Below are 23,855 nucleotides of genomic sequence, written 5' to 3'. Positions count from 1 at the left end.
GGGGACGCCTCCTCCCCGCCGTGCTTGGAGCGTGCTCCGGGAAAGTAACGGGGTAGCGGCGCTCGCACACACAGGGGCCGCCGGAGCCGCGCTTTCCCCTCGGCTTCTGCAGAGGCGCTTCCTCCCCCGCCAGGCCCCGGGGCGCGGAGGGGAAGCCGCCGGCCGCGCAGGCCCCGCCGCCCCTGCCCCGCCCCGCGCGGCCAGGGGCCGCCTCAGCCCGCCCGCAGCGAATCCCGGCGGAGCGGGGCCTGCGGCGGAAAGTGCTGAGTCACGGCGTGACGCGCCGCCGCCGTCACGTGTGGCGCCGGGCTCGGGCTCACCGCCGCTTCTTCTGCCGCCGCGGCGCAGAGCGCACGGCGTGCTGCGCAGGGTCCGCTCTCTTCTCTTCTCTCCCTTTCACCCGGTGCCGCTGCCGCTCCGCTCCGCTCCTCTCCGCCGCGGGCCGGCATGGGGCTGCTGTCGCAGGGCTCGCCGCTGAGCTGGGAGGAGACGCGGCGGCACGCCGAGCACGTGCGGAAGCACGGCATCGTCCAGTTCCTCCACATCTACCGCGCCCTGCGCGACCGCCACAAGGACGTCCTCAAGTGGGGCGACGAGGTGAGACCCCCGCCACGGATCGCACCCCCCCCGCACCTCCCCGCACCGCACCGCCACGGCCTCCGCCACCCGGGCGGGGTGGGCGCTTGGCGCTGCGCGGAGCCGCTGCGGTGCGGGCCGGGCCCTGCCCGCCGCGGTGCCCGGCCACGGTCGCTCGGCGAGAGGGGAAAGTTGAGGCAGCCCGGCGGGGCTTTATTTTCCCCCCGCACACACACACACACACACGCACGCTGGCTCGCCGCCTCCGGTTGCGCAGCGCAGTTGCCCCGCTGTTACCTTGTGATTTTTTTTAGCCGCTAAAACAACTTTCGGTGCTTCGCCGGGCAGCTGTCAGTCCGCCTGAGCAGCCCCTCGGGAGGCGCGCTCCCGGGAGCCGCGGTGCCTGGCAGCACCTGCTCATTTCCTTGAGTTTGTTCGTTTTGTCTGGAGCGAGGTCTGGTTAAAGCGTGTCCGTGTCCAAACTGCAGGGTAGTACCGGCTCAGAACCGGGTTTTAGGGAGGGAAGCAGGGACTGGAGGTATTCAGGCAGGTCCCTCCGTGGTCCTGGCCTGCCCCTGTGGAAAGGGACCGGCCGAGCCTTGCCTTACCCCAGAGTCTTCCAGGCCTCCGGCACGAGTAGGCCTGCCTTTCGGACAAGGATAAGGATGATTGCTCAGGTCGTGACTTGAACTTTATTACAGGTGCGGTGTGCCCGAGGACCTTAATTTTATCCGCAGGTCTTACGTGTGTTGCCGTGCAAACCCGGGCTCAGTTGTGTCCCAGTCTGACAGCGCTCCGTGAGGAGTGAGGCCTCCCTCCTGTACTGGTCCGTAAAGTTTCCGAGGGTTACAGCTTTCTGTGGGAACAGGGAGCAGCTTCACGGGTGCTGCGCTGGAAGCCCTCGTGTGCTGTGGTGTCGGTGTGATTTGTCGTTTGGGGGTTTGTGTGTGATGTGACTGCAGGGAAATTGAAAAGCAGAGTAGGAGGTGAGCAGTGTAGGGGCTTGTCCACTTCTCCATCTCATGCTCCATTTCCTTTTTAAACAGCAAAGGCATTTGTGAGAAAGCTCTGTCCAAGTGATAACAGTAGCTGTTCACAGATGCTCTTTGCCAGAGAAAAATGCTGTTTCCTTTGGGCACCTAAAGAGACCTTGGATCTTAAAGTCTGTTCTTTTCTTAAAGAATTGATGTCATACTTCACATAACTGAGCATCGGTGAACAGGAGCTGCTTTCCAGAGGAGTGAGTGGGGGCTTGGCTGCTAAAATCTGTCCAGTGAAGGGAATGATGCTGGCAGCATGTCCAGCCTGCACCGCTGGGTTGGGTTGCCAGAGCAGCGTGGACTGAGGAAATTTAAGTATACTTATATCTATCCCTGTCTGACATCTATGTATTCCTACATTACTTGTATAACTGATGTTCTGCTGACAGAAGAGCCTCACAAACAAGTCTTAAGTTCAGTCTTCACAGCAGAATCTCCCTATTGCTCTGAGACTTAGCTTGAGGGTTTTCTCATTAATCTTTAAGATGGGATACTCATTTTTCAATAGGTGTTACGTTTTGGTTGTCCTTGCTTTCTCAGGGTGAGATTTCACAAGATAGTGAAGGCTGACCCCCTAGGAAGCTGGTTCCGCTTCCCTCCAGGTTTGTGGTTTTTCTGCCTTCCTTGCATTGTTACTGGCTACATGAGTTTGAGAAGTTAAAGTAGCACAAAACTCGTCTCCCATTCAGTTTTCTAGGGTGTTTTGTTTTCACAGCAGAGCTTCTACCGTTTCACTGCGAGATCCAGCAAGTTTTGCTTAATGTGAGGGAAGCAGCAGGAGTGTGTGGAGGAAAGGGGCAAGCAGAAGCAGCCCCTGCAGCACCCTCAGCATTTGGTAAGCTCAGCTGTGCGGTGAGATTGCACCCTGGGAGCCTTGTTCTTCCTTTGGTGTGGGAACCTTACCGAAGAAAGTTTTTGTGCTTGGTCAGTGGTGGTACACTGTGTTTAATGAGAATTCACAATTTGCTTTTGTCATGCCCAGTGTGGCAAGAGGTGGAATTTTAAGAGCAGTATGATTACAGCCAGATTTCTGATAAGGAGATGCGAGCTGTATTTGAAATGCCTGTGAACATTCAGAGAAGGTCAGTTAACCCGTTTCATCATCTACCTCTGATTTTAATAAACTCAGATGTGGCAACATATCTTTATTCTACTGTATTATGCAATTTTTAATTTTTTTTTTTTAATAATACAGCACGCAGGAGTGTGTTAATGTATCAGATACTTGTTCCCAGTCCACTCTTGTTGTGAAAACACAAAAACATACCTGTCTCCATAACTTGTTTCAAATGTGCTGTAAATAACTAGTGGGGAAAGCAGAAAATTTATTTTCCATTTTTTTCTCTCAAATATCTAGTTATTAGAGAGTGGCGCCACACTTACATGCAGCTTAGATGAATCAACTGACTAGCTGGACAATTTTTATAAAAAGCCTTTTGTGCACTTTGACCTTCCTGTATAAAGTCACAGCCTGAGGGTGTTTTATTGTCTTAAAAACCTCTTGAAGATAGAAATCAAGAACAAAGATGACAGCACTCACGTAATGGTAGAGATTAAATCAAAATAAACAAAATTGATTTTGTTTTTCTGAGACCATATTTGGAGAAAGGTGTATTTTTTTTTACTTCATTTTTAAGGAATGCTTATGAAGAAAAAACAACTTTCTCAGCACATACTGAGTTTGTCCTTCAGGGGAGACGTGAATACTTTAAACACTGTCCTCATCTAGCTGGAACCATTGTGAAAAATAAATCCTATGTTTGCTTGTGAGTATAGAACCAGCCTTTGCTTTGGATCTGTGTTCAGTAGGTCTCCACTTCGCAGTGTGTGTTGTAGGACTCATTGTAAGAGCTGTGGTGGTCCTTTGGGGTGCTTGTAACCTCTTAGGGACTCTATTCCCTGTGGTCCCAGGAAATGAAACTGTAGGGAATTGTCATGTTTTCTGTTTCTTGAGTGCCAGAAAAAAGTGTTGAGGCTAAGTGCTAACTTAGCAGGGTGGTGGCACTTGTTTTGAAGGAAGAGAGGCAGCATCACAATTTGCGTTGCAGGGTAGCATTCCCTAGTGCTCCCATCCTCCCCTGAGTAAAGAGCTGGGAAGGTTAAAATGCTGGTTCTGCTGCCTCTTGAAAAGTCAGCTATCTTCTTGCTTGCAGGGTTAATAGAACCAAGGGGTTTACCAAAGAGCTGTTGTCTCTTTTGGGGGCAGTTCTTTTTCAGTCTGTTTTCTACAACCATGAAGTCTTTGCAGTGGTAAAAATAAATCAAAAAGGCCTGTGAATGTAACAGAGAATAAGACTTCTTGTTTAAAAAAAAATATATCTGGAGGTCTCTTTACCTTTGCAGGTAAAGGTCCTTTGTCTCTTAATTATCCTTCTGCCTTATTTAAAACTGACAGTTGGCCGCCTTGTTTATGCTTGACTTCTCCTGACTGTGGCAAATACGAAACGCTGAACTATCTCATTATCCCTCATTGAACTACTCCTTATTATCCTTGCCTTAATGCCCACAGAAGTTGGGCAGCAATTAGATCTGCTGATGAGACCCTGTCACGCTAACCAGTATGGTCTCATGGTCTTCCTGTATTTTCATATTGCTGGATGGGAGAGGAAAGTGCTTATCTTGAGTTTGCAGAGTAGTGGTCATCAAGTTTTTTTGTGCAGCAGATGCAAAAACCTGCAATTTTTTAGTACTTTGGTTTAAAACTCCAGTAAGGTTTGTAGGTACTCTTAGTTTGTGCAGCTTAGCAGATGTTAGTGGTACCAAAAGAGTGTAAAGGTTTTTTGAGAGTAAGGCAAAGCCTATTCTGCTGCTTCCCAGCTTTTGTCCCAAAACCCTCTCTTCTGTGCCAGGACATTACCGGTCTCCTGTGCTGTTCAGTGCCTCTCATCTGCTCACTGCATTCCTCTGGCTGACGGATGTTGCTTAAATTTCACTTTGCAGCTTAATGCAAACTCTCAGATCAGACAAGTGGAATGGCTGGCCCTTGGCTAGCTTCGCTGCTGTTGTTTTGTGCTGAGAGTGCACACAATGGTACGAGTCACAGCACTTCGCACATAACTGCGTGTATATATATATATGTATTCATGCAATGCATGTAATACTTGTCTTATGCAGCTTGTTTTGCTGCTAAATGGGACAGGTTGGTTGTTCTCCAGGCTGAACGCCTACCTGGATTGGGGAGAAACTATGTAAGCAAGAAGAGTTGGAAAAGGAAAATGGATGGGACAAAGAAACAATCAAGAGTTAAGGAGAGCTTCAGCGTATGAAAATGTCAAGAAAGGCATACTGGAGGGAGATCCACTCAGAAGGAGGGGTGTAGAAGGCAAGCATGGGCAAAACACTACAGTTTTATTTGAAAGTGCATGTGAATGAAATGGCAATCTGACTTGCCCAGCCCTGTTTAGTGAAATTGGACATAATGACCCTTTTGTTGTGTATGAATCTTGTTCATATCGGTGCTGGGACATAGCACACAATAGCATTTTCAGCTTTTAGAAAGTTAGGATTTTTTTAATGGAAACTTGAAGTAAAATTTGAAGGCCTTTAAAATAGATTTGATAACATATGAGTGTCGTGATTTAACTCCAGCCGGCAACTAAGCACCACACAGCCACTTGCTCACTTTCCCCCCAGTGAGATGGGAAAGAGGATCAGAAAAATAAAAGTGAGAAAACTCGTGGGTTGAGATAAAGACACTTGAATACGTAAAACAAAAGTTGCGCATGCAAGCAAAGCAAAACGAGGAATTCATTCCCTACTTCCCATCGGCAGGCAGGTGTTCAGCCATCTCCAGGAAAGCAGGGCTCCATCCCACATAATGGTTACTTGGGAAGACAAATGCCGTAACTCCTGACATCCTCTTCTTCCTTCTTCTTCCTACAGCATTATATGCTGAGCATGTGGAATATCCCTTTGGTCAGCTGTCCTGGCTATGTCTCCTCCCAACTTCTTGTGCACCCCCAGGCTGCTTGCTGGTGGGGTGGTATGAGAAGCAGAAAAGGCCTTGACTCTGTGTAAGCACTGCTCAGCAGTAACTAGAACACCCCTGTATTATCATCACTGTTTTCAGCACAAATCTAAAACATATCCCTATGCCAGCTACTGTGAAGAAAATTAACTCTGTCCCAGCCAAAACCAGCACAATGAGGCAGCATGAAAAATGTGCCACCGCGTTGCTTGCAAGTTGAAGTCTTCCTGACTTAATTCTGTTTTCTTCTTTTGGTCTTTCTTCAGTACTTTTGATTCATTCCCCTCTTTATCCATTAGTTTTTTAATTATACTCTGTAAATAAGTAAAATGAGAACTAAAATGAACATTTGCTGCTCAGCACTTCCTTGTGCAAGAAGCAAAGCAGCCCTTCTCAGATGCTGTGAGAAGAGAGGCCGGAGGTTTCTTACCAGAATGTCCCAAAGGTGTTGCTTCTGATTGGAAGATGCATGACAGTCTTTACAGCTTTCTCGTTTTTCCCTAATGAAAGTCTGGGCTGTGAAAAGAGCTCCTTTTCCTTTTGAATGATTCTTCCCAGGGACCTAGCTACTGCATTAATGCCTGGCTGTGGTTTACAGCTTGTATGGTTTTGGTTTCTTTCAGGGCAGTAGCAACGTGTAAATGATAGGATTGGTGACGTTACGTTACAGTCTGCAGAACTTCAGAATGGTAAAATAATTGCTACATCTTAAGGAAATGGATTTGGGTTCTGATGCACACAGTTTGAGGCTCCTGTTTGTCTGTCATCCATTTAAAACCAGAAACAAAGTCTAGGTTTTTTTTTAACAACAGTGAATCTAGCTCACCAGCTGCATAAAATAAGTACAGCTGCTACCCCTAAAATACACAGATGAAGTTTTCTGTCGTCTCTTCACTAAGAGACAGTGGTGAGTCTTTGTCACAGACTGTGTGCACAAAAATGTTCAAATAGAGATAAGAAAGGACTGTGATGAAAGAAGCAGGAGGTTCAGGGGGCATCACGGTGTACAGGAAAGGTGGTGCCCTTTTCTCACTTTACAAGAAATTTGGCTAACCTAATGGAACAGAAAAACGACAGATGTCCTTTTAAGATAATGACTTACTTTACAAAGCCTAGATGTTCTGTGGAACAAGATGCCACATGATAGCTTTGAAGCCGAGATAGAAGCTTACATGAACAACAAGAATAGACAATTTATTATGGCTTCCTTAAACTCCACATGCTGCAAGATGTATGTCCCTGTATCCAGACCACTTAGATAATTGTTGAGTGACTTGTGGGGTTAGTTTAATGTTCATCTGAAACTTTCTAACTCAATTCTTACTGTGTACGTTATAAGTAAAACAGAATCACAAAAACTAGTTGTATTTTCCTGGCTGTCAGTAATAGACCTTCTTAAAAAAAATGGATCCAAGTCATTATACAGACTCATCATCAATATTATGAGGATCACACATTCTCACTTTGTACAAATGCTGCAATATACCAGTGTGCAGAAATTGATTTGTTTTAAAGGTTTTTCTCTGCATCTCATGTTACAGTAAAGCTAACATAGCCTAAAGTCTTAGAAAATTAAATTTTTTTACATTTGAGCTCTTGTCATTTTAAGACAATTACTTTTAGTTTCCCCCTCCCCCAGCAAAATTTTCCAAACAGAATGCGTTTTTGAATTTCTTTCATGCAGAAATTCCTCTCGATGGCCTCCTGCCAAACATGGCATGTGTGGATGCATCTGAATGGGAGCTGTCTTAATCAATGTACTCGCCTGCTTACCACATGGGGGGAAGCAGCATTTGTGAATAATTTGGTTATTTGTCACGTGCCTGCTCGTTCATCCTTTCTCTCTGAGATTTATTTGGGTAAATAAAGGGAGGCTGACCTTATTTGTTTACAAATAGATTTAGTGCTTCCTTGATACTTTTGTAGCTGGACCTGCTATTTATCATAGTGGCGTTTCTGGGGCAGGTTCTGAAGATATGATATTAATGCATCAACTCACGCTGCTTGACAGCCTTCAGTGTATATATGTGACCTCTAAAATGAGTACACTAATGCATGCAAATATAACTCCTTAAATCTTGACTTGAACAAGATAGATGCCCTTTGAAGAGTCTTTGTGTTTATTCCTTTTGTGGATGCTTTGGCTGACCATCATGAAACAACTTTTTGTGCTTGGCGTTAATCCTCATGTCAGGGGAAGCCTAAACAGAATTACATCTAAACCGTCTAGCTCTCAGAATCTGTATGATGTGTTAACCTCCCCAGTGACTGATTATTTTGGATCAGCTCGCTCTGTCTCGGTTCTCCAATGGCTGGGTGATAAGATGTGCATAGGTTGTACTGCAGCACCACTGACCTACCTGTGAGCTTTGCTGCTGGATGCGTTGTACATGTGACAGCGCAGGACTCACTCTAGTTTGTAGTGAGATGCTTTTGTAATTCATGGAAACCAGTTTGGAGGGGTTTTTTTTTTTGTTGGTGGTTTGGGGTTTTTTGTTGGTTTTTTTTCCCCTAAAAAAGCTGCAATTTGTCATACATGGTGATCAGCCCTTTTGATATGCATTGGTTGCTTCCTTCCCAATCTTACATCTTAATAAGTGAAGCTTAAATTATCTGCTGTTTGTATATTTCTAATAAAGAAGTATTCTGTTCACAGTGAGCTTCCTTCTGCAGATGTCAAGTGAATTGCTATGGTCTTGTCATGGGACTGTTGTCTACTGTAATTCCTCTTTTGCCACAGGGCTTCCTCTTCTCACTGTGCAGATGCCTTATTTTAGTTAACAGTGTGAGAAAGGGTGAGTCGGAAGGATGAGTACAGGAAAGATTTTGTTGTTGATGTTACTTTTTTTTTTTTTCCTCCCCTTCTTGCTTTGTGATGCAAGAGGCAACTTAGAAGCTCACAGCATCTTGTTTCATAGTTGAATAAATGCTCTTTTACTAATCTGTAAAAACATCTAGCCTGTGTGGAATAGAAAATATAACTCATTCAAAAAAGCCTTGTTGTCTTCTGTTTTAAATCTTAAAGTTGTATTTGCTGCAGAAATCTAAAACTAATGTTATCCTAGTCTTTTTTTTAAATAGTATTAACCTCAGGTGTTACAGCAGTCGAAGAAGAGACACTTTGTTCTCTAATGCGCCACATCTCGTTCTTTAGAAGCATGCAAATGTTTATAACCTGTAGATTTTTGTTTTCAATAACCCACCTTCCTGGTTTGTGGTACGTGCAGCACAGGACATCCTCTAGTCATGTCGTATCATGTGCAGAAGGAGAAAATCTGCCGCCCTGATGTTGGCAAGTGGGAGGGTGAACAGGCAGGAGCACTTAGCTGTGCTAAGTTGTGTTTTGGATTTAGGGCACAGTTTCTGCGAGTCGGTTTTGTATAGAGGTAGAGACAGTGCTTTGTTCTTTGGCTTGGTGGCTTCCAATCTGCTTGATCAAAATGCATTTGAATTTTGGTTCTGCTCTTTGTGGCAGATTTTTGAAATTATTTCTGTGGCAGAGTACACCCATCGTAGTCTCATGAGCATGGAAGTGCTCTTTTTTGTGCCAGTGCGTGATTTGGGGGCTTGCTGGCTAGAAACGGGGTAACCTCTGTGGCACATCCAGGCTTGTTTTCCTCTGAAATTTGCTCCCTCAGGGCATAGACTCACCTTTGTGGGCCAGTGAACCTTTCATTAAGGGTACATTACCAGCTGATTATTACTGTGGCTTCATATTTTATCACAGCAGTGGTGAGAAAATAACTACATTTTAGAAAATTCTTGAGTGTTACGTTCTACATACATCAGAAGTATGTGCACCTACAGAAACAATCTGCTTTTTCCATCTTAACACTGAAAACTTGAGGCAGAGGTTCTTTAACAAACAGATTATTAAAACTTTGTTCTCCTGTAGACTGTTTTTTTAATGATACATGGTATTTTAAAGATGCATTAACTGACTAGTAAATGTATGGTGGAGCTACTTTTTTTTTTTTTTTTTTTGCCACAATGGAGCTTAATAATTTGTGAAAAGCTTTTGTTTCTTTGATGCTTTTGAGAAGAAAGTTTACTTCTATTTCGTTTTCTACTGTATACATAAATACGTGAGGCATACTGCATGAAAATACTTGTACTAAGTGTTGTAGTGGCTTTTGATAAAAGCAAACAAAAGCCATGAGACCTCATTGGGTGTTTAGTAAAAATGTTCAATTTCTCTTAAAGCTGCAGGCCCAAGGGAAGGGTACGTGTGAGGAGACTGCTAACAATGGCTCCAAGTACGTGTGGCAATATTTGCCCAGTGAAAGGAGAAAGAAACCAACCGTCAATAAGATTGTCCTTGAGGAACATTTGTGGTCCATGAGTCATGTGTGATCAGGTTTTTTTAGAATCACAGAGTGGTTTGGGTGAGAATGGGCATTCGAAGATCATCTAGTCAAACCCTGTTGCTGTGGGCAAGGACATCTTCCACTAGGTCAGATTGCTCAAAGCCCCATCCAATCTGACCTTGAACACTTCCAATGATGGGGCATCCGTAGCTCAGATAGATGATCAGGAGTGTCGTAGAAAGCGAATGCAGGGAACTGCTCTTCACAGGTAGGAAGCATGCAGACTTGCGTTGCTTTCCTCTCAAAAAACCTTCTGTTCAGATCATTCTTCTTAAACTATTTCATTCTATTATTACTCCCAACTATTAGATAGGTTTTGTTCCCAGTGTACTTAGCGTGATGGTCTTAAATGGAGTGTGCAAGGAGGGAAAGCAGACCACTGCCAAGGTGAGTGTTTGAACGGTGATACTACGTGGGATGTGTGTGGACTTCCATTCTGCTTGTTCCGTAGAATTGCTACTGAAGAGTCGCTTGACTGACTTTTCTTCATTTTTAAGTAGCGTGCTTTATGCAGAAATAATTATGCCTCAGTTAAATAACTGAGGCATTCAAACACAACTTCAGACATGTTTATCCATTTCCAGAGAACAGTCATCTTTCACTTTGCCACCGGGCAAGTCCAGCACAACTTTGGCTTAATGCATGCAGTTTGCCTTAATGCATGCAGAGTGGTTTGCCCCCACCACTCCCGCCCCAATTGAGGGCCTTTAAGGTCTCAGTTGTGGTTGCAATGTCAAAGAATTTTCAAAAGCCTAAAATTTCCTTTGTAGCCAACTGTAAGAAATAATTGTGACAAGTGAAGAATGCCGTTCTGGGTGCTGTCGTGCCGGTGAGCTAGTGATGCATACTCGTTCCCTAGAAGATACAGCAGTGGAAGGAGCTGGCGTGGAAGTACTCTGTAGTTACAATACGTTGCTACGAGAGGAAGGAAGCCTGTAAAGAATAGTTTTCCTTTGCGTTGGCTCATGGTTAGATCTGTTAATACTCAGATTATTTGCCTTACCTGAGAATTTATTTGCTTTTTAAATGCATTTAACTTTGAATGATTTTTTTTTTTTAGGCTTACTCTGTGTGCATGTGTGGATTTTCAGCTTTTGCTTTGCAGCTTGCTGGTGCAACTGTTGTTCGTTCTTCTGGTAAGGTGCCACACCACTTCCACAAACCAGATAGACCTGGGCTGGCTGGAGAGGTTGGTCCACTGAAGTAGTGCTGAGCTTGTCTGTCTGCAGGGAGAAGCTGGGAGGCCACCTCTGGTCCTCAGCAGCCTTGCAGCATGTGCCGGCCAGAGGACAGAGATGCGTAGAGTTTGCTGCAGGACAAGAGCACTGGCTGGGCACATGGGTCCGAAGTGGCCACGTTTCTTGCCATGGCTGGGTGTGGTTTCCTACCAAGCTCTTAGCAAGGCTGCTTGTCAACCATCTGCATCAGTGATTTGACCTTATGTGTACTTTGCTGCTTGCTGGAGAGACCAGTTAAAGTTGGGGAGAAAAGTGAACTCTGAAGAGCTTGGCGAACTGATGAGTTATGAGTGTTGGGTGAAACCTTGCATGTTTTGGCTTTCAGACTCTTGAAGTTCTGCCAGGCATGCTGATACTTTCAGCTTGGCTGCAATCCTCTGAACTTTATTGTGGATAGAAAACATGTGAGAAGTCTGTGAATGATGAGCTGAAGTTAAATGTAAAAATGTGTGAACTCTGAATTTTTTTCTCTCTTTCTAGCTGTAGGCTAAATCTTTTGATGAGCTTAAATGAAGTTCTTTAAGGATACCCATTCAGTCAGTCCCTCTGTTGGCAAGATACTCTGTGGGTTACTTGGAATTGTTGGCAGCCATCTGAAGTTGTGTTGTTTTTTTTCTTTTCTCGTTAAAATTAATGGCAGATTTTCTGTGTGTTAAGACAGCTTTGAAGATTTAGACAATATTTCCCGAGGCAAGAGGAGTAGTTTTTTCTGAAGCTAGGTGCATAAATGGAATGTAGTCACCACTGCACTCAGATTATAAAACATTTAGATTTCTTTGGTTTTGCCTTCTTGGCTTAATGTTTCTTTACACTTTTGGCTTATTTTCTTTTGTGAAACTTGTAATACTGTTTACAGAGAAGTGCAGTGTTCATACTATCAGCTCATTGCAGTTACATTTGGAGAGGGATTTTTAAGACAAGAGGCTAATCACGTGTAACGGTGGACAAATGTTCAACTTTGGGATCTCTTGAAGGCAGCTGCTGTTCCTTTGTGCTCCCTTCTGCTACCCGCCCACGCTGGCAGTGTGGTGGGACCCCAGGCATGCGGTAGGCTTGATGCCCACTCACACATCCATCTGTGTCACTCGGAGCACTGTGCGCTTGCGTACCTCCTCTAATTTAGGCTGGGTCTGAGTGAGGATGGTGCTTTTCCAAAGCAGGAGGAGATGCTGTTGATCATGGTAGAAACTTGAAGGTGCAAGAGATTATTGCCAGTAATCATGGATCAGATGTCACTGCAGAAACTGGTATTAGATAAGTAAATCAGTGCTGGAGTGCGTTTTGGTTGACTATCATCTATAGTTATCTCAAGTAGATTATTGGGGCATAATACTCACAAATCACAAAATATATCACACAAAGACATACTGTCTTGCACAGAAACTAGAAATCATTATTCTTCTTCAGGGGATTAAAATTTGATCTTAAAAAAACATAAAGAACGTGTAATTGCTGAATGAGCTCCTCCAGGGCTTGTGTCTAATCAGATTCTGTAGAATTACAAACACTCTTGGATAATGCTGCTGCTGATTTAATCGCAGATCCCAGTGAAGGATTATATTCATTGTCATGGTAGCTAGCAATAAGTCTTCCACAAACACTGAAGCAACCAAAGAACATGAAGCCCACAAATCCACTTAGAGTGTGCTGGAAAACATGGCATAAGTTCCCTGGTTTGGCAAACTGTTTTCCTGTACATGTCAGACTTCTGTACTAAATAGAAGTTGCCACGAGTTAATACGCTGCAACTTTTAACATCTGCATCGTGAGTGAATCTAAACTCCTGGGGCTGGAGCAGTGGTGTTGGTAAGTACTGATGGATACTGTTCTGGGCAGTGTCAGAAAACGAAACTGAGGAGCAACGGTGCAAAACCTTTGACAAGTTCTAGCTGTGGAACTGCAGCCTGAATTTTTAACTGTAGGTTGATGGAGTTATGAAAGTCTTGGAGGCAGTGGTTTGAGAGCCTTCAGCAAAAGGCACTGCATATCACCGCTGTCCAGCTGGGGGTTTTCAAAGCCAATACCCTTGTGATGCATTTCCACGTACGACTTCTTTTATGTGGCAGGCAGCGCATTGCGCTTGGGGGCTGTTTTGTCTTTCACACTTCCTAAACAGCGGAAAGCATCCCCTGCCAAATAGGTGTCAGGAAATAGATTGTATGAGTACGTATTGAAGGGCTATAAGGTCCAGGCGGCTGTTCGCTTGCTATACTGGGTAGCGCTCTAAAAGTCTTTACAGGAGCTTTGTTAGGAAGTGTGCATGGAGATCAGGAAGTTTGACATGAGGTTCCAGGTTTGACTGCTTTCAGATAATCTCTGTTAGGGAAACAATGTTCCCCAGTGCTGGGAGGCTGCGTTGGTACCACTGTCGTTCGTAGCTTACTGGATTGCGTTCTCCACCAGTGTTTCACCAGGAGCGACTGTGGGTCGCAGCCTGGGGCAGGGACCGGGATGAAGAGGCAGAGGTCCTGCAGCAAGGTACCTCACTGGGCAAGATAGGAAGAAAAGGTGGCAGCAAAGCTGAATCAAGAAGGGGTGGAAACTCTCATGCTGTGCCAGGAGCTGGGGTGCTAATAGCAGGACTGATGCTTTCTGTAACAACCGTGGGCTTTCCATAGTGTAAATGAGGCTCTGTTGTGCTAGTCTGAAATAGCTCCAACAAGTGATGGTGAAAATGGATGTCTTGTTTGTAGAACAACACTTTTGGTTTTTTTGTCAGCCGTAGAGACTGTAACTTAAGGAATGATAGAGAGATGTTTGTGGGTACTAGCTTGTATGGGACTTTTTTTTTTTTTTTTTTTTTTTTTTATAATCTGAGAAATAATATGGAAGTAAATACAAATTCGGGAATCTTTTTGTGAAATATCCACAATTCAAAAGGGAGGGAAAAAAATTTCAAGGCCAGTTTCAGGGAATTTTAATTCTTTATTCAAGATGGAATAAGCATGCAGCCACCTTCTCTGGTATTGTTTACTGTATTCATAGTTAGTGACGGTTTTTAAGCTTTTGTAGAGATAAAGTTCAGTCTGACATCCTTTTTCATTTTCCCTACTTGATGCTTAAAATTATGTGCCAATGTGTTTGTGTGTGAACAAAATCTTACAATTTAATTGTTTCTTTTGTTTTTATTATTTACAAGGTGGAGTATATGTTAGTAAAATTTGACCATGAGAATAAGAAAGTACGCTTGGTGCTCTGCGGTGAAGAAGTTCTTCAAACACTGCAAGACAAGGGGGAGAAGGTAAACCCCAAGTGAGTAGCTGTTTCCTGTTTCTTTCTGTTTTGTTTTGGTTGGGTTGGTTTTTTTTTCCTCCTCCTGTTCTGATACTATACAGAATTTTGTAGACCTGGTTTGACTTTCACGTCTGTTGTCAGTAAAACTGTAAGCCACAGATACGGTATTTTCAGATATATCTAGGGTGCAGGAAGTGAAAGATTTTGAGCACGCTTGCAGACAGTCCGTGCACCTTTTGCATACGCCTTGAAAAAAAGGAGGGCGTAATCGTGAGGCCACAGAAGTTGCAGTTTGAGTATTTGTTTTGTCTTGCTCTAGTTTTGTGTCTGCGTGTACACAGTAATCCCATACTAGACCCTCCCTGCCCTGTAAAGCATGCGTGTGTGCTCAAGCCCCTGTATCCCTGGCTACAGGAGCCAGTGAGGGCTCTATAGGGAAGCCTGTTGTCCATAGGAGCACTCTCCCATTTTTGGCAGAATTAGGAAGGTAGATGTAAGGACAGCAGGGCAATTCTTCCCCATCCTCTCCCATGGAGTTTTCAGGAATAATTAGATGATATCCCTATTTCACCTAGCCAGAGAACTGTGAATTACCTTTTAACTGATGACAGCAGAGGAACGAGACCAGAGACAGCGAAGTGTTTTGGCTGAAGAGAGCCAAAAGCAGGTCACAGCTTACAGGAGGGTGGAGAAACTGTAGCCATGAAAGGCTTTTGTGCCCTGGGCCTGTCTGCTTTTTTCTGGGTACCTTAACCTCGTCTTCCAGTGAGGCTTCCCTGTCTGTCTTCCTCGGTAGAAGGACTGTTGACACCTTGCAAGAAGGAATCCCTTTGCTTTTAAGCTCAAAACTGCTACTGCCAGAAGAACAGTAGGGGAGATGTGGCTCTGCCTCTGGTAGAGTGTGCTTCATGGAGATGGCGTGGCTTCACAAAGGGATGTATAGGTACTACTTTTCAGGGGTGACTAGGTACACTCAAACTTCGTTTCATTTCTTAACCTGACCAGGTATTCACAGGCAGTAGAAAGAAGAAATTAAGCATAACTTTTGTCTTGCTTCGCACTGTGGAAGCAGTTCAATGTTCTCTATTTTCCAGTTTCAGTTAAAACCCCAAGAAACAAAGCTTAAGACAGATACTAAAAGTGATTGCAATTTGATATAGGCAAATCCTACTTATTACGCTATACAGCAACACTTCCTACTGCCAAACTGTGCCTTAATTTCTTTTCACCGCCTCCTGGCGGTGAGGTGCATTGAAATAGTCATCTTTAGGAGATTTTTCTTGCAAGTTGCATTCATTTCTGAAATTCTCGCAAATAATCCCATCTTTTTTTAAGCTGTAGAATTATTTAAACACGGCTATGCTTTTATTATAGCCACCCAACACTCTGGCGACCAGAATATGGAAGCTATATGATTGAAGGGACGCCTGGACAGCCCTATGGGGGAACCATGTCTGAATTCAACACTGTGCAAGACAACATGAGGAAAAGACGGCAAGAGGCTGCTTCTGTACTCAAAGAAAATGAGGCTGTTTGCACTGTGACGTCATTTCCAAGGTGAGATGGTTGTTGAAGTGTAACGCTGTGTTTCATAATATCCTTATACATCTTTTTTCTCCTTATTGCATGTAACTAAACTGTACAAGGAAATCGAGCAACTTACAATTCAGGTAAAGTACTTTGACTTAATGTGCCGATTGTGTTTCCTAAAATTTTTATTGCAATGAGACAAACGAATAAGCATATTTTATGTTTTTAGGTTAATTCTAATCTGTGATGATTTTGTATTGGGAGAGAGTCTAGACTGGTTTGGGTTGGAAGGGACCTTTAAAGGTCATCTAGAATATCCATAACATAAAGTATTATATGTAGAGTAGTCTGCCATCATGAATTGATATGGCAAATCATATATAAAAGATTTCTTTTTACGTATTTCACAACCTTTGATCTTTATAGCAGTTTTGTAAAACATGGCTAACCTGATCTATTTTTTTAACACTACTTTTTCAGTAAAGCACATGCAAACTTATTTTGGTGTCTTGGACCGTAGAACAGGAATGTGATTATCCTTACAAAATAAAGACTTAAAGCTTCTATAATATGAAAGGGGTGCAGCTCTCCTGTGTTCTTAACACCCTTACAAAGGGTAGATTTCCTCCTTTTTATTGTTGTAAAAAGGCTCATGAAGAAATGAAATTCAAGATATTCTTCATGACCTAGGAGAAACTGTACTTTGTGACCTTCCTTTTAAACATAATTCTAGCCAGGGATTTATTATGGTCATTCTAACTAGCCTGGTCAGTCAAATTAATGAAGGTAGTTATGCTTAAAATAGTAAAAAAATTGCTCTGCAGTAGAGGAGAAGCACCTGGCCTTACTGGCTGGTTTCTTGTATAGTACAGAATGCAATGGCCCTAAATTCTTCCTGAGAGCAGGAACAGTACAAAATGTGACTTAGCAGCGAAGTTCAGGTACCAAAACGCCTGTGGTGTTATGTGTTTAAGAATGCTCTGTTGACAAAATACGCTTCCTCTTTGTGGGAGCTGTGCTGGGTATCTTTGAAGTAATAAGAGCTTATTTAAAGTCCAATGGTTAAGTAGTTCTCAGTATGTTACAGAATTGGGTTTTTTTTTTTTTTTGTCCTGCAACCTTGCAAATAGATTGTGGTTTAATAAATTTTGTCTACAAACATTTCAGACCCAGTCATGCAAGTAATAAAGGGAGAGGAGTAGTTCATCGCTTTGTAGATACAGAGAAATACTTTTTACATCACTGTAGGAGCAATACAGTGTTTTGTTCATGAAGAATGCTGTTTACAATGTCACACTTACATAAGTGATGAAGTAGGGTTTATGTGTTGTAGGACAGCTTGTATACTTAAACCAGGAAGAAGAAACCAGTAGTGAAATACATGTGGAGCATAAATAATGTTTCCAGAAATGTGAGTGTTTCCTGGTATTTTGAGTAGTTTGCTTATAGTTGTATTGGCTAACTCTTTTTCTTATACATCCAAGTACTAGAGCCTCTCAAGATAGCACAATTTGTGTCTTGTCTCCATACGGTGCAGTATGGAGAAATTAATCTTCTGCAACTTGACCTCCAACTTCTCAAGTATTCCTTTGTCTCAGTTGTACTGAAAACCTACTTATTCTTGTTTCGGATGACACTTAAACTTACAATGGAGGTTCCAAAAGGGAGGGTTGCATTCTGATTTACTTGCATATCTCTCAGCATTTTACACCTGATAGCTGTAATTTTAATTTGCTTACTGCACTTCTCTCATTTATGGAGCTTTTCAGAGTTCCAAAATAGCAAATTACTGTGAGACTTTGGATGTGTGTATCACTTGAAACTACCTCTAATTCTTACAGAGTTGGCTAGGTGTGTCTTTCTAACAGCAGTAGATTGTTGGGAGCAGAGCTGGATAAATTAATTCAGCAGTCAACATTAACCTGTACCCTCTAGAGAAACTGTTTAAGGCACAAAATGCAGCTGCTTGTCAGTATTAATGACAGGTGCTAACACGCTATACAATGTGTGTGTACTCTGCATAGTACTGTGAAATTTCCTGCTTCAGCCACTGAAAAGGTCCATGTTTACTGTCCAATGGTAGAACAGTGGTTTGTTTGTTTGTTTATTTGTTTTAAAGGGTCTCTTTTTTTAATTACATTGGAAGCTCGTTGTTGGCAAGCACTGACGTTTTAACAGCAGCTATTTTAAGATCTCTTTTTGGGAATTCCACATTCATAGGTAGCAGTTTTGGAAAGCACTTAGATGCAATTTAAAAAAATTCTTTTTAATCCTTTGTCTACTGGAATCCTAATCTCTGATAATCTGATTGTTTTAAAGTTACGATTTGTTTTCATTACACTTTGAATCTCATTGTTGTGTTACATAGGTTAGGGTGTCCTGGGTTTACACTGCCGGAATATAAGCCAACACCAGTAGAAGGAGGAGCTTCAAAATCCCTCTTTTTTCCAGACGAAGCCATCAATAAGCATCCTAGATTTAGGTAAGAGTATTTGGGAAGTGTGAATGAGAAACTGAATGTTTTTTCTCTGCCTAAATATCACAGACACGCCTGAAACTTCTCTACATTACTGGAATAGAGAGCTATGTGGCTAGTTGGTGCCAATATCCCAAGGAATTTGACAGATGGTTGTGATGACGTGTTCTCTGTCAAAGTGACTGAAGAAAGTAAACTGTTAAGTTCAAGTAACTTTATGTAGTAGTTCACACCATAATGGGGCAAAAGGTGTTGATTATGCTACTCCAAAATTGTTTCCCACTTGAAATCCCATAGCTAACCACTTCCATCACAGTTAATGCGGCTCTTACTCAGGTATGTCACAGCAACATCTCGGTGTACTCAGTAACTTGCCCTAGCTACTCTGAAATGGAGCATGGTGACAAACTACTTGTATAGTCTGAGAGGAGTTTTTATTGTAAGGTGAGACTTTGGAGAATGAAAATCATTCAATTTAAAAGCTAAGCGTACCTTTTCGCTTGTCTGCTTCAGATCAGTAGCCTTTTACTTCTGCCTATTCTATTAGCATAGTACTGTGAAGTCTTCTTTACCGAAGAAAAATTCAGTGTTTTATCTGTTTCAGTCTTGTCTTAAACTAGGAAAATAAGTGTCCTGAAGGAAAATGCACACAATAAAGTTGACATTCTGAAACCCTGAGAACTGCTGAGAAGCTAACAGGAAAAACATTTGCATAAAGAGAAACTTTAAGATATTTCAGCCAACTTCTTTTTTTCTGTTGTAGTACACTGACCAGAAACATTCGACACCGAAGAGGAGAGAAGGTTGTGATAAATGTACCAAGTGAGTAAATCCAATCTTTTTTTCTTTTTCGAAATAATTGTTCAATCTAATGCTCTGAGTTACTGAGTACCTGCATTTTCCACACAGTATTTAAAGATAAGAACACACAATCACCATTTATCGAAACATTTCCTGAGGATGATGGAGAAGCAGCAAAGGCAGCTAAGCCAGACTATATATATATGGATGCTATGGGTTTTGGAATGGGAAACTGTTGTCTTCAGGTAAAATGCATCTGCTTTCAATATGTTACTGAACGTTGCCTTCCCTAAACACTTCCCTCTTTAAGGCTTGCCTTATGTCTAATTTCTCTAGCTTGACTCAACTGATGCATTTTCAGAGTGGCAACAGGGGGAATAAACAATCAAATTTGATGTTATACCTGGTAATCCAGTCTTAAAATCCAGGTTTCTTTGCTTGCATTATGTTTATTTTCTGCTAATATTCAGATGTAATCGGATGCCTTGCTGAAAGGATTTTTTTGAACTGGTCAAACCAAAGGGGTTTTTGGTTATTCATTTTGAGTTTTTTCCCTCTTCCCAATTCTTAGAACAGCAAAAACAGGGAGTGAAAAGAAGTCATTGGAATATCTTTACAAATAACTAGTTTCCTCCTTCTGTGTAAATTTATTTTGTTTACAAACAGCGTGAACTCTTGTATAAAATTTCTTTATTCTTAAATATTTCTAGCTATCTGCTAAGTAGTTGTCTTCTCACTGCTTGTACCATGACCCTACCAAATCCACATGATTAGCTTTCTTCTGTTACTGCTTGCTGGCAGACATTATTGGTTCTGTTTTCTCCCATTAACACATGCTCATTTCTTATTGTTTTAATTCATTTGCCTAAGTTACTACTATCTTATCCTCTGTTTAAATCCAGGTGCTATATCGTGGGAGTACTTTAATCCTTTCAATGTCTGTTTGTTTTAAAATGTTTCTCTATCATAGTAACCTGATGCTAAGGGCTGATAGCTTAGGTAGTTGCAGTGTATTTGACTGTTTATCAAATCTGCGTGTTGCCACCGCTGTCTTGGAAGCAGAGCTAGGAAGAGGCTAGTGTTAAGTCTCTAGACGATTAAAGGAAATTCTCCAAGCTCTTCTTGTTTCACAGCACTGGCAGAAATAAGCCTATTCAAAGCACTTCCGTTTGAGATTGATCAACTACAAAAGCTGAATAAATAAAATGTTATTGACAGCAGTGAAGTATGATTCCTTGTCACTAAGGGTAAACTAGGGAGACTCTGAAGTAGTAAAGTGTATATAATACTGTGTGTTTTTACAAGATATTAAGTTTGGTATGGACTATTTTAATAGAATCATAGGACAGTGTGTGTTGGAAGGGACCTTTAAAGGTCACCTAGTCCAACCCCCCTGCAAGGAGCAGGGAGACCTCCAACCAGATCAGGTTGCTCAGAGCCCTGTCCAACCTGGCCTTGAAAGTTTCCAGGGATGGGGCATCCACCACCTCTCTGGGCAACCTGGTCCAGTGTTCCACCACCCTCACTGGAAAAAACTTTTTCCTTATATCCAGTCTGAACCTACCTCCCTCTGTTTTAAAACCATTATCCCTTGTCCTATTGCAACAGGGCCTGCTAAAAAGTTCCTCCCCATCTTTCTTATAAGCCCCCTTTAGGTACTGGAAGGCTGCTGTAAGATCTCCCTGGAGCCTTCTCTTCTCCAAGCTGAAAAGCCCCAGCTCTCTCAGCCTGTCCTCATAGGAGAGGTGTTCCAGCCCTCTGATCATCTTCATGGGCCTCCTTTGGACCCTCTCCAACTGGCCTATGTCCTTATGTTGTGGGCTCCAGAGCTGCATGCAGTACTCCAGGTGGGGTCTCATGAGAGCAGAATAGAGGCGGACAATCACCTCCCTCAACCTGTTGGTCACGCTTCTTTTGATGCAGCCCAGAATGTGGTTGGCTTTCTGGGCTGCAAGTGCGCATTGCCAGCTCATGTTGAGCTTCTTGTCCACCAGTACCCCCAACTCTCTCTCCTCAGGGCTGGTCTCAATCCATTCTCTGCCCAGCCTATACTTGTGCCTGGGATTGGCCTAACCAAGGGCAGGACCTTCCACTTGGCCTGGTTGAACTTCATGAGGTTTGCACAGGCTCACCTCTCCAGCCTGTCAAGGTCCCTCTGGATGTCATCCCTCCCTTCCAGTGTGTCGACCACCCCACACAGCTTGGTGTCATTGGTGAGCTTCCTGAGGGTGCTCTCTGTCCCACTGTCCATGTCGCTGACAAAGATGTTGAAGTGGTTGGTCCCAGTATGGACCCCTGAGGAATGCCACTCATCACTGAACTCCACTTGGACATCGAGCCGTTGTCCACCACTCTGTGAGTGCGGCCACCGAGCTAATTCCTTATCCGCTAGGTAGTCCATCTGTCAAATGCATGTCTATCCAGTTTAGAGACAAGGATGCTGTGCGGGACAGTGTCAAATGCTTTGCACAAGTCCAGGTAGTTGACAGTTGTTTGTCCCTTGTCTACCAATGTAACCCTGTCGTAGAAGGCCATGAAACTGGTCAAGCACCATTTGCCCTTAGCGAAGGTGTCACCAGTCACCTCCTTATTTTCCATGTGCCTTAGCATGGTTTCCAGGAGGATTGGCTCCATGATCTTGCTGGGCAGAGGCGAGGCTGACTGTCTTGTAGCTCCCCAAGTCTTCCTTGTTTCCCTTTTTTAAAAATGGGGGTTATGTTTCCCCTTTTCCAGTCAGTGGGAACCTCACAGGGTTGTTGTACCATTTTTCTTATTTAAGACCAGTAAAAGAAATGCAGTCTTATTGTTCAGTCATGATATGAACTTATTTAAAAATATATTAAATTATTTTCTACAGAATACCATTTTACTCTTCCCCATTCTTGTAATCAGTGGTCAAATTCCAGTTCGATAGTCTTGTTATCATCAAAGGGGGGATGAAAACATGGCTTGTAGGTGCTGTATGAGCAGCTGCCTGTGTATTAACAGATAGTTCTTGATAAGCAACTAGAAGCAAACATGTATTCCCCACCTGTTTTCTGTAAGGTAGTTTGCAGTATGCATACTTCCTTTTGGTTTTTTTCTCACTGTGCACCAAGACTACAACTTATTTGATAGCTTTCAAGGTCAAAAATACTGTCCTGGTTGAGCTGGGCTGGAACAACCTGTGGCAACGTTGGAGTGGGAGGTGCTGCCCCTGCGACTGGCAGGGCAGACCCTTGCACTCCTGCCCCTTTTGAGGCTTCACATCCCTATGACTGCTGAGCCTTGTGCTCCTAGCTGCTGCTTTCTGCAGTCCTTGCAGTGCCTGCAGCCATCCTCTTTTCCTCCATAATGGGATGTTTGGCTAGCAACCAGGTTGAATCCCAGATTTAATATGATTTGGAATAAACATAAAAGGGAAGGGGAGGTGGGTATTGCTGTGTCAGGGGAAACAGCATAGGTATCCTGTCCTGCCCCAAGGCAGGCTTAGTGCTGGAAGTCCAGAATTAGTGACGAGAAATCATATTTAGCTGCTTCTCTGCAAAATAATTTAAGTCTTGTCTTTTCAAAGAGCGTATTGGGGTTTTTTTATGATAGCCACTTGAAGGACAGACACAGAAGAAATACTTTCTCTACTGCACACCTTTTTTCTAACTTCAGATGTTTTAATGAATGTTAACTGCAGATCTAAGACAAACAAACCAAATGCAAACAAATCCCGTATTCCCCCGCTCCATCCCCCACCAAAAATTCCAACACTGAGCCCACCAGTGAACTCAGGAGTTTTGCAGGGTCTGGGGTTTTTGGTTTGTTTTTTTTTTTTTTTTGTTTTGTTTTTTGGTTTTTTTTCTTGGTTGGTTGGGTTTTTTTAAGGCTCGCTTGGAGCTGGACTGGGTTTCAGTGGAGGACTGAGACCCACCTCTTTGTTTTGTGGGACTCTCTAATTGTAATCCACAGAAGAGGAAAATCTGTATCCAACTGGCACTCTTCAGGACGAGCAGCGATGGTGAGTTAGAGCTGAAGCCTATTGTACAATGTTATGATGCTGGTACAAGGTACACTCCCGTCCAAGTTGTCCTCTGATCTATGAATGTGTAAAGAAGGAGAGAGAGAGAGTTTTAATCTGTTTAGCATGTTTTAACAGTTTTGAGGTGATTGGTCCTCCTTTGCCTTTTTTAAATGCATCAAGTGTCAGTTTGGGAAGTCTGGAGAGTATCTACTACTAGAAGTGTGCCTTGTGTTTGATGCTGCTTTGGGCAAATTTCACCCAAAATTGCAAAGAAGTTATATTTTTCAGTGGCCTATGTGTGGTAGGGCTTCCATATTAGTAATGGCTTCTGCAAATAACATTTCTTTTCCACCTTTTTGCTGTGACCTCTAATACAGACTAAACTGGACATTTTTCTTAACGTAAAAGTTACAGTAGACACAAAGATGGTTATTTTTCACCATTTTGCAGGATCAAACAAAGGCATCTTGAAATGTTGTTTGAAGTAGGATTAGCTGAGACATAAAATAAATGTTACCTCTACAGTAGTTTCTGAACGTTGTTCTAAGTAAGTAGGTTCCTGGCTTATTTCCTGAAGGTGCATTACTGCCCATGTGTATTGTAGATGTTAACTCAGTTTTCTTTGGTTCTGGCAA

At 42.9% G+C, this 23,855-nt stretch overlaps 1 protein-coding gene across 1 annotated transcript in view; it reads left to right on the top strand.

The window, feature by feature from the left end:
* Positions 1-381: 381 nt before the first annotated feature.
* Positions 382-23,855, top strand: part of GCLC (glutamate-cysteine ligase catalytic subunit) — a 36,265-nt gene continuing 12,791 nt past the window's right edge. Inside the window, exons 1-6 of the mRNA XM_086745741.1 lie at positions 382-597; positions 14,328-14,440; positions 15,797-15,979; positions 18,321-18,434; positions 19,192-19,250; positions 19,338-19,474. Coding sequence (XP_086601867.1) covers positions 448-597; positions 14,328-14,440; positions 15,797-15,979; positions 18,321-18,434; positions 19,192-19,250; positions 19,338-19,474 — 756 coding nt within the window. The 5' untranslated portion in view covers positions 382-447. The remainder of the gene's footprint in view (positions 598-14,327; positions 14,441-15,796; positions 15,980-18,320; positions 18,435-19,191; positions 19,251-19,337; positions 19,475-23,855) is intronic.

Source organism: Chlamydotis macqueenii, chromosome 3, assembly GCF_036417535.1.
Source record: "Chlamydotis macqueenii isolate bChlMac1 chromosome 3, bChlMac1.mat, whole genome shotgun sequence".
NCBI lineage: Eukaryota > Metazoa > Chordata > Aves > Otidiformes > Otididae > Chlamydotis > Chlamydotis macqueenii.
This window is presented reverse-complemented; position numbering and strand designations above follow the sequence as displayed.